Source organism: Monodelphis domestica, chromosome 2 (assembly GCF_027887165.1).
Source record: "Monodelphis domestica isolate mMonDom1 chromosome 2, mMonDom1.pri, whole genome shotgun sequence".
NCBI classification, from domain to species: Eukaryota; Metazoa; Chordata; class Mammalia; order Didelphimorphia; family Didelphidae; genus Monodelphis; species Monodelphis domestica.
In genome coordinates this window covers 110,676,746-110,691,807 of record NC_077228.1, presented here as the reverse complement: position 1 = coordinate 110,691,807, position 15,062 = coordinate 110,676,746, and the positions used below count along the sequence as shown (strand labels likewise).

Here is a 15,062-nt window from a genome sequence, read left to right as displayed (position 1 = left end):
AAGACCACAAATTAACATTATCTGTGTTGTATTGTAATTTTAATTGCTTTATTAAAAATTGTCCAGATAAATTTTAATCTAGTTCAAGAGTTTGCCAGCCTGAATTTGATACATCTTCTATAGAGAAAATTCTTCCATGGGGTGAGAAATGGGACTAGATGACCAAACGTGCCCTCCCACCTCTCAAGATTCTATGAGCTGTTACCTCTGCCTTTAAGGAGCTGGCAGGCTAGTGCCACAGATTCAGAACTGAAAGGGCCCTGAGGATTCATCTACTCTGAACCTCCCTCTTTACAGATCATTAAAGACCCAAAAAGGAAATTTGATTTATAACATCATAGACCCATAGATTTGGAACTCAATGGTGTCTCCTAAACCATCTATTCCAACTCCCTCATTTTACAGATGAGGAAACTAAGACCTAGAGAGATAAAATATCCAAAGTCACACAATCAATAGCAGAGTCCAGATCATACTCAGATCCCCAGTCTTGAACCTAGGGTCTCTTTCAACTGCATCACCCTGATTCTCCCATGGCAAGTTAGTGGGAGAAGGGAGGAATAGAGGCTAGAATCCAAGTTTCCTGAGTCCCAGTTCATTGCTTTTCTCATTATCCTCTGATTAGGGGAAGGCAATTATACATATAATGCAATTAGAGACCAATACAAGCTCCATGGCTTCTGTATTGCATTCTAGGAGAGCTAGAATAGTTCTGGAAATGGAGAGCCCACAGTCCTTCCTTTACTTGGAGGGCTCCACCGAACTATCTCATCTCTCATTACCCACTCCATTCCATCTGGGATAATCTCCTTACTCTACATAGCTTGCCTCCTCCCTCTTCTATGTCTTTCGGAGCAATTTTCCATTTACTTGAAGGATCTCTCACCAACTGTCTGCCAGTCCAGAAAACCCCAATCTACACTAATTATTCATCTCTTCAGTCTTCCTTGATTTGGTTTGTATTCCTATTATCTTCCACCCAACCCCCCTACTTCTAGTGAAATGAAGGTCTATATTTCTATATTGTATATCTCCTTTGTAAGGTTCACCTCTGGGACAGGGCACACATAGAGGAGTACCTGCCCTAGGGGAGCATCTGGCCTTATGGCCCACTCACACAAAATATAGATCAGGTGAGGCTGATATATATATAAATGGGCATTGTGAAAGGCAAGAAGCATTTGTATAGCACCCACTAAATGGTTTACAAATATTCTCATTTGTTTCATTTTATGGACACTACAACCTTAGGAGGTAGGTGCTATTATTATCTCCATTTTACACTTAGGGAAACTGAGACAAAAAGAGGTTAAATGACTTGCCCAGGGTCATACAGCCAGGAACTAAATGAGATCACATTTTACATAGGTCTTCCAGATACCAAGGTCAGTGCTACCTAGATACACCATGAAATGAGTACAAACTATTTGTAGCTGAATTAGGATAGAGTATCTGGGTCATAGGACCATACATCTATAGCTGGTAGTGATCTTGGAAGCCATCAAGTCCAACCCCTTCATTTTATAGAAAAGGAAACTGAGGCTAAAAGAGCTTAAGTGACTTGTACAAGGTCACATGTGCATAGCTGCTAAGGAGGAACTGGGTTGAAAGAAGGGGACTGAGACTAGATAAATCGTGTTGAATTTTGAGCCAACACATCTGGGATGGATTCCTGGCTGCTTGCTACCTTGTGTCACTTGAGGCAAGTCACTTAATCTCCAGGAGTCTTAAGAAGGGGTTGGACTAGATGACCTCTAAAGTCCTTTCCAGCTCTAGATTTATGCTCCTTGAGGATAAGAGATTAGAGAAATAAGGCAGCTGGGTTTGGATGATTCAATGAAGATCTCCCTGGACCCAGCTACTAATCATACTTGGGACAGGAGTTGGGCAGGGCAACTGCCTTCCACGGGGGAGGTTGCTAGGATAATGTTCTCAGATTCTGCCTCACTGGAGAAAATCCAAGTCATCTTGGTGACCTCTGAGTGTAAAGTAATTCCTCCCTTCTCAGAGACAGTCTCAGATCAGGAACATAGCCATGGCCAAAGAGTATCAGTCCCAGTGCAGCCCCTGAAAGGATGAATAAGATATGGATCCTCCCAAACATCTTCTGGGCTCTTCCCAGGGTAGTTCCCTTGGGCTTCCCAATAGATTTCACTTCTCAGACACTCCCTGGGATTAAATCCTGTCAGCTTTCTCTCATCACACTCACCTTAGAGTATGACTGACTCGGGTTACAAGCTCTGATAACCCCAAACCAAATTCTATTAGTTACAGAGAGAAGAAACAAGAACCATCTTCCCCTGTCCCTGCCTTGACTGCTGAGATCATTTTCCTGGTTCTATATGTAGCTGGTTACAAACAGGAAGCAGGGGTCCCCAGGGAGGGGAAATGGGATTATGTGATCCTTTAATCACTAATATGAGACACCCATGGACTAGACAGGTCCTTTAGAGTTCCTCGTGTCCATCTGCCTTCCTCAAGGTGAGACAATGCCACCACCGCCCACCTCCAATCCAAAGAAATAAGAGTCTCTCCACTCTCTCCTTTCTCCCTCCCAGAAAAAGAGTATGCCACAATCACTCCCAACCACTTAGCCAGTGGTTATAGACCATTAGAAGTTTTTCTGGATGTTCCATCCAAATTCTCCTCCACCCCCTCCTCCCCATACTCCACCATCATCTCTGGCTCATTGCTTTTCTTTGTACCCTCAGGAGGGATCAGAACATCTGTTTGCCCCCATCTGCCAAAAACTCTGTTTGGAATTGACAGAATGCTTGAACTGGAAAAGACCTGAGATATCATCTAGTCCAACCTTTATCTGACCAGGAATTTCCTTCTACGACACCCCTAATAATCCCAGCCTGAAAAAGGATTGAACAGTTGTCACTCGAATCAGTGATAGGGAACTAGTCAGTGACAGGGAACCCTCTTGCCCTTGAAAGGAAGTTTTGCCTTGGATCATGCCAAAATTTGCTTTGACAATTTCTGCCCATTAGCTGCTCACTGGGATCCCCATTTTGGTCAAGACCATAAAATGGTAGATTTAAAGAGACAAAAAGACCCTAAAGATCTTCTGGTTCAACCTCATTTTGTAGATGAGGAAACTGAGGCTCAGAGATGTTAAGAATTCCTCAGGAGGCTAGACATCTTATAGAAAATAAAACTTCTCATGTGACCTAGAGATAACAGGTTAGCACCAAATGAGGGCAAGAGAAGCTGTTAAGGAGGAAGGAAGATTACTAGGCTAGAGTAGGGGAGAGAGTCAGTAACAGGGCACCAACATTTTTCAAGTTACCAGGCACAGGGGACGAGATTTGTGGATGAAGGATGGGAATGGAGAGGAAAGAGGAAAGGAGCAAACATTTATTAAGTATCACTGTGCTAAGCACTTCACAAAAATTTTCTTATTTGATCAATGGGGCAACTAGTGGCACAGTAGATAGAGCCCAGGGCCTGACATTAGGATAGACCTGAATTGAAATCCAGCCTTCCTTACTTACTTACTAGCAGTGGGACCCTGGGCAAGTCACTTAACCCTTGTTTGCCTTATTTTCCTCATCTGCAAAGTGGGGATGATAGCATCCATCTCAGAGTTGTTGTGAAGAACAAATGGGATCATAATTGCAAAGCATTTAGCACATTGCCTGGCATATAATGAGCACTATATAAAAGTTAACTGTTATTCAGTCAACCAAGGATGTCCAGATGCTATATGTGAGCATAGCAAGTGCTGAGTTCCCCATTATGGGATGGCTACCAACAGAAGCTCAATTGGTGGTCACAGATCTTATGTTTGCTTATGGGTTAGACTGGACAACCACTAAGGCTCCTTCCAACTTAATACTTCTGAGCTGCCTGGATTCCCATTTCCCTGTTCTCTAGTGATCATGAAAGTAGGGTTCTGGAAATCGGTCAGTTCACCTGCCAAGTCTTACACCTAATGGTAAATATGTGAGAAAGTTATTTCTTTTTTTTAAACCCTTACCTTCTGTCTTGGAATCTATAGTGTGTATTGGTTCCAAGGCAGAAGAATGGTAAGGGCTAGGCAATGGGGATTAAGTGACTTGCCCAGGGTCACACAGCTGGGAAGTGTCTGAGGTCAGATTTGAACCCAGGACCTAGGCCTAGATCTCAATCCACTGAGCTACCCAGCTGCCCCTAGAAAGTTATTTCTTGCATCTCGCTTAAACCCATCAAGTTCTAGTCCTTATTGCTGAGATTGTGACCCATAATTACCTAATCATTTGTCCATCCCTTGGAACTAATCAGCTGGTGTTATTTGGGGTATTTTCACTGGCTGCCCTGCCATTCCTGGAATTCATTCCCTCCTCATCTCTGCCTCTTGGCTCTCCTAGCTTCCTTCAAGCCCCAGTTCAAATCCCACCAGAATGCTCATACCTTCTCTCAGTTGATTATTTCTAGTTTATCCTGTGTTTCTCGTTTGTATATAGTTGTTTGTGAATTGTCTTCTCCATTAGCCTGAGTGCCTTGAAGAGAAAGACTGTCTTTTGGCTCTCTCTCCCCCAGCTCTTAGCACAGTAACCATCATATAATGGGCATCTGTTGAGACATACTGAAACTGAATCCCTATTCATCTTTGGTACCTACCTCCCAGGGACTCCCAATTCTGTTAGAATGTAAGATCTTTGTCCATTTCATTTTTTGTCTTTGTACCTCCGGGGCCTACCAAAGTGCCTGGTACAGAGTAGACACTTCAAAAATATGTTTTTAAAGTAAGTGGTTGGGGGCAGCTGGGTAGCTCAGTGGATTGAGAGCCAGTCCTAGAGACGAGAAGTCCTAGGTTCAAATCTGGTCTCAGACACTTCCTAGCTGTGTGACCCTGGGTAAGTCACTTGACCCCCATTGCCTAGTCCTTACCACTCTTCTGCCTTGGAGCCAATACACAGTATTGATTCCAAGATGGAAGGTGAGGGTTTACAATAAAATAAAATAAATAAAATAAAATAAATAAAGTAAATGGTTACTGATTGAATAATTGACTCCGTCTTTCAGCAGCTAAAAAAAACAAAATTGTTTGGATTCCAGAGTCCTTGAGTGGGAACCCTAATTCCATTATGTTTCCTTCAAAAGGTGCTGGAGATTATCCAGAATATTGTGGCTGATGACCGAGTCCAGTATCAAGTGCTCTCTGTCTTTAACCCCCTCCCCATGAGTCCCTATGACAGTGATGCTTTTGGCTACCAGCTCCTCAGAAGGACCATAAAAGATGTCTTCCCAGAAGTCACTGCTGTTGTCCCAGGTAATGACTTTACAAGGAGTGACCATTTGGCAAGGTGGCCAGGAATGGTTTCCTATCTGACTTCCCTTTCCCCTCACCCTCACTCCAGCTGTTCACGCCTGGAAACAGCTGGCTGCCTTCCTCCCTTCCTCCCCTGCCCAGCTGGATCTTTTAACTATAACTTTTCTCCTATCAGAGTGGAAGGAAGAAAGCAAACAGGAAAGAGACAGAAACAATAATCCCACCAGCCATTCTGGAGATGGGAGAAGGGGGAGAACTGCTTTTGCTCACATGAGGGAGCAGTTCTTGCTCCACCTGAGCATCAGTCTCTTCAAGGTTAAGAACTAGCTAGATGAATCATGGAACTAGGTTTGGAATTCTGTAGCCAGCAAGAAGCCTGCCCAGCCTACCTCAATACATTGACCAAAACCCACCATTCCTTCCTAAGTTTCTATCTTCTTCCTCCTTTGACTCATAGCAAAGATACTAGAGTAACAAAGTGCCATTAGCTTGTAGGCAGGACTTCTTCAGAAAGCACCTACTATGTTCAGAGCATCAGACTTGGTGCTAAATCAGATCTGCTCCCTGCCGCCGTGGAGCTTGTAGAGAAGGACATAAAACATCATTCTTTTTAAAAAACCCTTACCTTCCATTTTAGAATCAATACCATGTATTGGTTCCAAGGCAGAAAAGCACTAAGAGGTAGGCAATAGGGGTTAAATGACTTGCCCAGGGTGACACAGCTAAGAAATATCTGAGGTCAGATTTGAACCCAAATCTTCCATCTCTGGGCCTGGCTCTAAATCCAAAATAATTTTAATGGAAAAAAAATTTAATATAGGCTACTATAAATTTCATATCCAATATTATTTACATGATCATGGGCAAATCACTTAAACTTTCCAGGCTTCAGTTTCCTCATCTGTAAAATGAAGATGAGAATTAATACTATTACCCTTACTGGGTTTTTATGATATATCAAGCACTAGGAAGACTTGAAAGCATTTCATATATGTGGATTAAAAGCATGCTTCAGAGGCAGAAAAGCATAGGTTCAAGACTCACCTCTGACACATTTGGTTTACTTTATGAACCTGGCAAGTCACTTAATCTCTCTTCACTCCCAGGCAACCTTCTAAGAAATGTGGTTATCTGAGGTCAGATTTGAACCTGGAACTTTGGGTCTCTAGCCTTGCCTCTCTATCCATTGAGCCACCTTTCTGCACCCCTATTTCATTTACTTTTGAAAATAGTTCATGATTAAATTGTTTTAATTATAAACAAAAAAAAATGTGGTTGCCAAATGTGTGAGATTTTACAATAATAAAGAGAATCTCCCCACTGGGAGTTCCCTATGTTAATGAAATCATGAGTCCTCTAAAAATATGGGAAAATACAACATTTATATACAAAATGGATGCCAAGAATGAGACTACCAGGAAATTCCCCATCCCCTTTCTGGGTTGATTTCACAATTCTCAGTAATAGTGTTCTTCAAAAAGAATTCTGGGGGGAGAGATTTTTGAGGGAAGGGCTACACAAATTACTGCAGCTGAGATGGTCAGTGGATCATCTATTCTAAATCTGATAGTCAATAGATTAGCATCCCTCCTTTCTTCCCCCTCCACTCTCAACATTTCAGGAGATAAAGCCTATTTAGCTTTTCCTCAAATGTAGTAAATAGGAATTAAATTTTAGAGTTAGGGGTTAAGGAATAGCACACTGTATTTGCTAATTTTATTCTTTTCTATTTCCATATTATTCATTTTTGTAAGTGAATAATCTTATAAAACCAAAGCCCCAAATCATATAGCTAAATGAACACGTGATAAATCTTGTTTTCACCTTCAATTCTACTCCATCAGTTCTTTCTTTGGAGGTGGATAGCATTCTTTTTCATAAATCCCTCAGAATTGTCCTGGATTATTGCATTGTTGTTAGTAGCAAAGTCTATCACAACTGATCATTCCACAATATTGCTATTACAGTGTACAATGTTCTCTTGGTTCTGTTCATTTTACTCTGCATCAGTTCAAGTAGGTCTTTCCAGCTCTTTCTGAAATCATCCTGTTCATTACTCCTTATAGCACAATAGTATTCCATCACTATCATATAACAAAATTTGTTCAGCCATTCCCCAATTGAAGAACATCCCTTTAGTTTGCAATTCTTTGCTGCCACAAAGAGAGCAGCTATAGATATTTTTGTACAAACAGGTCCTTTCCCATCTCTTTGGGGTACAAACCCAGCAGTGCTATGGCTGGATCAAAGGGCAGACAGTCTTTTATCACCCTTTGGGCACAGTTCCAAATTGCCCTCCAGAATGGTTGGATCAATTCACAACTCCACCAGCAATGCATTAATGTCCTGACTTTGCCCCATTCCCCCCAACATTTATTATTTTCCTTTCTGTCATTCTGACCAATCTGCTAGGTATGAAGTGGAACATCAGAGTTGCTTTAATTTTCATTTCTCTAATTAGGAGGGATTTAGAACATTTTTTCATATGATTATTGATAGCTTTGATTTTTTCATCTGAAAACTGCCTATTCATATCCTTTGACCATATGTTTGCTAATTTATAATAGTGTTTACATAACCTTAAAGGTGACTTTTTAAAAGTTAGATTTTTAAGGTTTGCAAGGCACTTTACACTTTGATCTTCACAACTGCGGGAGAAGGTACGGTTATTATCCACGTTTTACAGATAAGGAAATTGAGACAGATAGAGGTTACGTGATCTTCCAGGGTCACACAGCTATCTGAGGCTAGATTTGAATTTAACTCCAGGCCAGCACTCTATCCACTATCCACTATCAGCTAGACTCTTTTTTTAATGATCTTACGGAGACTTTAATAGTTAATTCAATTCTATCTGATGAAACACATATTAAATAGTAGCTACATAGAGGGCACCGTGCCTAAGCCTTGAGAGATACCAAGTTTAGATGCAACAAGGTCCCAGCCCTCATGGAGCTTATAGTCAAGTAACTAGAGATAATCATAATTTATAATGCACATAAATGCATGGGAGATATGTGAACAAGGTACTTTGTGGGTTGTGAGGGGAAAGAGATCATTACTTCCTAGGGGATCCCTTAATGAGGTGCTATTTCTGTTGGGCTTTAAAGGATGGAAAAGAATTCAGTAGCTGAGAAGTTGCAATGGGTTGAGTCTAGATATAGGGAAGAGGAAAGGTGCAAGAAGAAACACGGAATAGAGTGGGGGGGGCACAGAAGGTGGCACAAAGCATTGCAAGTTGTTCCCTTTGGCTCAGAGCAGAAATTCTTAACCTTTTTGGTATGATGTATCCTTTTGGCAGTCTGGTAAAACCTAGGAACTTTCTCAGAATACTTTTTTAAATGCATAAAATAAATTAGAGAGGATTGCAAAGAAAAACCAGTGTTGAAATAGTTATTTAGAGAAAGAAAAGATGTTATATATTTATGTATGATATTATACATATTTATATACACAGATATATACATACACACACACATATATATGTACATCTTGGATCACAGTCTTAATCAGAATAATTAGCTAGCATTTATATAGGGTGTTTTTTATTTGAAACCCTTACCTTCCATATTAGCATCAATACCATGTTTTGGTTCCAAGGCAGAAGAGTGGTAAGGGCTAGGAATGGGGGTTAAGTGACTTGCCCAGGGTCACACAGCTAAGAAGTATCTGAGGTCACATTTGAACCCAGGACCACCTATCTCTATCCACTGAACCACAGAGCTGCTCCTCTCTCTATATATATATTTTTTAAATAGATTCACAGTCCCCAAAGTTAAGAATCTCTATTTGGAGAGAAATTATATGAGAGAAACATAGAAATAAGAGTGGGAGAGTGATTACAGGTTCCTAAGAATTTCTGGCAGGACTTTCTTTGCCATGACTCCTATCCCTTTTATCTCTCTTCCCCAGCAACTTGTATTGGCAACACTGATGTCCGACACTTTGCTAACATCTCCACAGGCCTCTATCGATTTAACCCTGTCATTTTACAGCCACAGGGCTTCAACAGGTGAGTGGAGCAAGATGGGTCCAGAGGATGATGAGGAGTATTTCCCTTGACCTCCCTACCCTCATTTTGAAATAAGAGAGCATAATATCTTATAAAAGCAAACCTGTATAGCCCAGCTAACTGCCCTTTGTCCCACGATCTTCCCCCTTTCAGCATTTTCTAGCATGGACACCAAATTCTCTTGGAAAGGAAATCATTTAGTGATGCATTCATTTAGCAAGCATTTATTGAATACTGTGGTACAGTGAAAGACATTGAATTTGGGGGCAGAAAACCTGAGTTCAAATCATAGATTAGTCACTGAGTTATCTTAGGTAATTTACTCCTTCTAGATCTAAATCTATTTTTTTCCCTAAAGTCAGTAATATTCAGAAAGATGAATCGTTTTATATATAATTAATCTTCCTATATGTGCTAATCACTATAAGGAACAGAAAAAATGAACAAAAACTAGTCCATGTCCTCATAAAGCATCTTATTTATTTTAAGAGTCTAGTTGAATTGAAAGAGTCCAGGGAATCACAATTCTTTTTTTAATTTAATTTAATTGTTATTATTGTGCAAAACACTTCCATATTGATCACTGTTATAAGACCCCACTCTTATAAAACCAAAACCCCAAAATAAAACTCTGGAGTTGGAGAGCAGAGAATCACAATTCTTAAGATCTAATATCAATTCTGCTTTTAATCCACTAAAAGCTAGATTACATAAAATCTCTGGGTCTTGGTCTCTTTATCAACAAAACGAGAAGTTTTCTGCTTTTTATCACTTCGCAGGCATTCAGAAAGAGTTCCTTCCTGGTCCCTCTCCTTTTCCAGGGGGCCTGGAGCCTCAAGAGGGCTAGGTAATATTTGGGTTAGAACCATAATATGACCCATCTCTCCATATCTCTTTCCCAGTTTCCATGGCTTAAATGAGAAGATCTCCATTCAAGCCTATGAGACCCAGGTAATGTTTCTGTTTGAACTGATCCAGAATGCAGATGTTGAGAAGGTCCCTGTACCTCATTCTGCCACCCATGATCTGTGAAAGGAAGGTGACCATCTCCATCTATCTGGATGCTACGCCTTCCTCCAAAGTGCTAAGCTAAGCCTTCCTCCAAAGTGGCCAACCTCTAAACTGGGATGGAGAGGGAGAGGTATGAACATTATTGTTCAGAAGACTTTTGGACTATCCCAGGAAAGACCACCTTCCTACCACAACTGCAGACCTGTCCATGAGCAGAGGTTCAGTGATGGAGAGGAGAGGCTAATTGCCTAATCTCCAAGATCCCTGCCCTTATTTGCTCACCCACCACCACCACCACCATGGAGTATGCCTCTCCCAGATACCTTTGCTGACTTTCAGGCCTGGGCACCTGAGTTAGCAAAGGGCAATCTTAAAACTCATAGTTAAATTTTTTTTCTATGGAAGATGTTCATTTCTAGGCAGTAATACTTAGCCCTTTATACACAGCTTCTATTATATCTTTTCCTCTGTCATTCTGACCCTGAGATCCCCAGTTTCTGACCCTCTCATACTTTCATACTTTCCTCCCTCCCCCACCTCTCTCTCTCTCCCTCTCTCTCTCCCTCTCCTCTCACTCTCTCCCTCTTCTCTCTCTCCCTCTCTCCTCTCTCTCCCTCTCTCCTCTCTCTCTCTCTCCCTCTCTCTCTCCCTCTCTCTCTCCCTCTCCTCTCTCCTCTCCCTCTCCTCTCTCCTCTCTCCCTTCTCTCTCCTCTCTCTCTACTCTCTCTTTCTCTCTCCCCCTCTCTCTCTCTTTCTCTCTCTCCCTCTTCTCTCTCTCTCTCTTGCTCTCGCTCTCTTTCTCTCTCTCTCTCCCTCTCCTCTCTCCTCTCCCTCTCCTCTCTCCTCTCTCCCTTCTCTCTCCTCTCTCTCTACTCTCTCTTTCTCTCTATTTCTCTCTCTCTCTCTCTCTCCCTCTTCTCTCTCTCTCCTCTCTCTTTCTCTATTTCTCTCTCTCTCTCTTTCTCTCTCCCCCTCTCTCTCTCTCTCTCTCTCTCTCTCTCTCTCTCCCTCTCTCTGTCTCTCTCTCTCCCCCCTCTCTCCTTTCTTCCCTCCCTCCTCCCCTCTCCTTTGCCCTCTCCCCCTTATGCTGGGAGAAACCCAAACATAAAAGGAGCCAATGCAACATGAAATAAATAAAGTGATCAGACACAGTAGCTCAATCCCTGAGAAAATGGGCTCTGACTCTGGTCACTCTTTAGGAAACAAAGGCCTGGCTCTGGCCAAGGGACTCCCAAAGTGGGGAGGGTGACTAGGAACAGGGAGCAGCAAGGGGAGGAGGCAATGGGAGGGAGACTGGAACCTGAGTGAGGCCTGATTCTTGGGGCTGGGAGGGAAAAGGGCCTCCTGTCCTTGGGCTGCCCCCAGCTCCCCTGGGCCGTTCTCCCTCCCACTTGGCCTGCAGGCCTGTTCCTTCCACTGCTGCCCCTGCCCTCTGCACCCCTGCCAGGGCTAATCTGCGGAAACATTCCCCTGGCACGGCCCCACAGCCCCTCTGCTTTGTACTCACAGAGGGGAGGGTCCAAGTGCCCTCGAGGCCCCAGCCTCTCTGCCCAGCCGCTAGCCAGCAGGGCCCCAGCCCTGGCCCAGCCCCATGGCCTGATTGAGTTTGATCAAAGGCAGGGGGAAGGGTGCTCTGGGGTCTAGGGAAAAGAAATGGGATTTAGGATAGATTTTTCATTTAGAAGATGAGACAAGGATGGAAGGAGGCTCTTGGCCTCTGTCAGGGGAAGGGAGGAAGCTCCTAACAAATTGGAATCCGTTTCCATGACAACCAGGTGGGGGGCCTGCAAGCTCTGGTGCTGCTTGGCCTGATTTAGGAGCTGCTCTTTGTGGATCACTGGGTCGTTAGGGTAATGGAGGGAAGTGCAGAGGGGGTTGGGCAAAGGAAAGCTCCCTTTATTTGAGCCAAGCCCAGAACTTCCCTGGGGTCAGTGGACAGGCTTGGCAGAAACTCTTCAGAGCTCCAGTGGACATGATACCAGCTTCCTCCTCTTGCCCATCCCCTGCACTCAGGCCCTCCGTCCTGTCAGCCTGTCATCCCTCCCCTACTCCTTTGGACCATTTCTTTGGCATTTACCCTAAAGGGAATCAAGCCAGAGTAGAAAATGTAACTCAATCCAGAGTCAGGTAGCACCTGGGTGTTCTCTATTAGGCCAAGTCACAGAAACCTCTGGGACTCCGTTTCTTCATCTGCGAAATAGGAAAGTTGGAGTCGAGGAGGGATTCTTTTTTTTTTTTTAATTTAATTAGTCAATTTAGAACGTTATTCCTTGGTTACAAGAATCATATTCTTCCCCACCCCCACCCCTTCCCATAGCCTATGCACAATTCCACTGGGTATTACAAGTGTCCTTGATCAAAACCTATTTCCACTTGATGTTTGCACTATGGTGATCGTTTGGAGTCTACATCCCCAGTCATATCCCCATTGAACCAAGTGATCAAGCAGTTGTTTTTCTTCTGCATTTCTACTCCCACCGTTTTTGGAGGAGGGATTCTGAAACTTTTTGTGTCATGGAATCTTTTGGCAGACTTGTGAAACCTATGGACCCCTTCTCAGATTTAAAATTTTTAAATAACTGAAGTGAATATTAAATTTCTGTTAGAGATTAATGAAAATAAAGATGCCTTTTTTTCCATCCAAGTTCTACGACTCCTAGAAATCTGTGGGGATATATGAACCCCCTATTAATAGCCCATGGAAGAGATGATCTCAAAGATTCAGGTTCCAGGGTAGGGGTCAAAGGAAGGACTTGAATAGGTTTTTTTCCCTTAATTATTTGGATTTCAGTTTTTTAGGGGCATGTCACATAGGGGTTTTGGTGCCAACCTTGGCTTTTATATAGTTAAAAGAGTCCTAGGGCAGCCAGGGCCAGGAATGAGACCCAGTGTCTAGTCATTGTGCCCCAGTGAAAATGCTCAAGGACAGGATTGAAAAAGGTTGCTGGGGGGTGGGGGAGTACAGCTAGGTGGCTCAGTGGATGAAGACTCAGCCTAGAAACTAGGTCCTGGGTTCAAATGTGGCCTCAGACATTTCCTAGCTGTGTGACCTTGGGCAAGTCACTTAACCCCTTTTACCTAGCCCTTACCTCTCTTCTGCCTTAGAACTGATAACTTGGCATCCGTTCCAAGAGAGAAGGTAAGGGTTTAAAAATAAGAAAAAGATAATATGGAAATAGGTCTTGATCAATGATACATGTAAAACCCAGTGGAATTACATGTTGGCTGGGGGGGAGGGCAGGAAGAGTGGAGGGAAAGAACTTGAGTCATGTAACCATGGGAAAATATTCTAAATTAATTAAATACAAATTTTCAATTCAAAAAAATAAAAATAATTCAAAAGAAAGAAAAAAGAAAAAGGCAGCTGTGCTCTAGGACTTGATTCACATCTCATTAGCCATGATACTAGCCCTTCCCTTCTTCCCTATGGCCCACCTTTGTCCTGGCATCACCATAGAGCCTCCACAAGCCACTCTCCTCCTTCCTACAAGCTCCTCTTGATTTCTGCCTCTAGGGGGTGTAAGGCTTTCTTCTCCAGCTTAGCATGGGTCCAGGGGGTTCTTGGATCCAATCCCTGGGAGTGGGTGGAATGAGGACTGGATGGGAATTGGAGCCCTGACAAAATATATGAGAAAGGCTGCTAGGGAGACACCTCTTGCTCTCCCCCTAGTTTGAGAAAGGACACTCTCTGGCCCCAGAAGAATGTTTTCTGAGCTCCCACCCAAGGAGTGAAAGGCTTGAGAAGGGGGTGTGTGGAAAGGAAGGAGGAACTGCAAATTCTGGCTCAAAGAACACAGACATTCCAATCCCACAGGCTCCCTGAGAGCTTATACATAGAAATGCTCCAGCAAAGTCCTGGCCCAAAATGACATGAGCCAATGAGGACCTGATTAAGACTGGGGAACCATATCGGGTGACCCCCACCCACCCATCTTACTGCCCAAAATGAAGATTAGATGTGTCCGGGAGAGTTCCATCATCTTTGTGCACCCAAGGGGAGGGAGCCAAAGGGGGAAGATAGAGCACACAGGCTCAAGGAGAATTAGGAGTCCTGGAAAACTGGAGCCCCCTGTTGATGGAGGTTTGGCCCCAACTCAAAAGATCAACCTACTCAGTCTTAATTTGTTCCTGTGTTAATGACAACAATGGCAGCCAAGTCAGTCGGTCAATACCATCCACATGTCCATTCTGCACATAGGACCTATCATTAATCCTAGGAAGAGAGAAAGAAAGGGAAGACAGTCCCTGCCTCCAGGGAACTTAAATCCAACTCAAGTGACTCACTCTGGGCCACAAATGAAACTGAGATCACTAGTTAGAAGGAGAAAGGAGAAAGGTCATGGGTCAAAAAGACACTACAGCTCTTTATGACTAGATAGGAAACTAAGAACTGGATAGGGACTAAACCTGTTGATTTTGTTGGTGTAGGAAAGTCTCAGGAGAGGAGACTTCAAGGTTTAAAGTCAGGCTTGGGAGCACCAGGATTTTCCAAAAAAGCAATCCTTGATTCTGCTTTTTCTAAAATTTCTTTTTAAAAGCCAGTCAATTGACATTTACTAAGTTCCTACTATGTGCCAGAATCTGTGCTAAACACTGAGAATAGATAGACAAAAAACAGTTCCAGCCCTCAGAGAACTCCCAATCTACAAGGGGAGACTACATAAAATAACTGTGTACAAACCAAATATATACAGGATAAACTGGAGACAATTTCAGAGGGAAGGCATTAAGATTAAGGAGAGCTTCAAAAGGTTTCTTGCAGATGGTGAGACTTCAACT

At 42.9% G+C, this 15,062-nt stretch overlaps 1 protein-coding gene across 1 annotated transcript in view; it reads left to right on the top strand.

Annotated features, from left to right (window-relative positions):
* Positions 1-12,927, top strand: part of PM20D1 (peptidase M20 domain containing 1) — a 53,728-nt gene extending 40,801 nt beyond the window's left edge. Inside the window, exons 11-13 of the mRNA XM_001372175.3 lie at positions 5,092-5,260; positions 9,173-9,272; positions 10,175-12,927. Coding sequence (XP_001372212.2) covers positions 5,092-5,260; positions 9,173-9,272; positions 10,175-10,304 — 399 coding nt within the window. The 3' untranslated portion in view covers positions 10,305-12,927. The remainder of the gene's footprint in view (positions 1-5,091; positions 5,261-9,172; positions 9,273-10,174) is intronic.
* Positions 12,928-15,062: the final 2,135 nt, after the last annotated feature.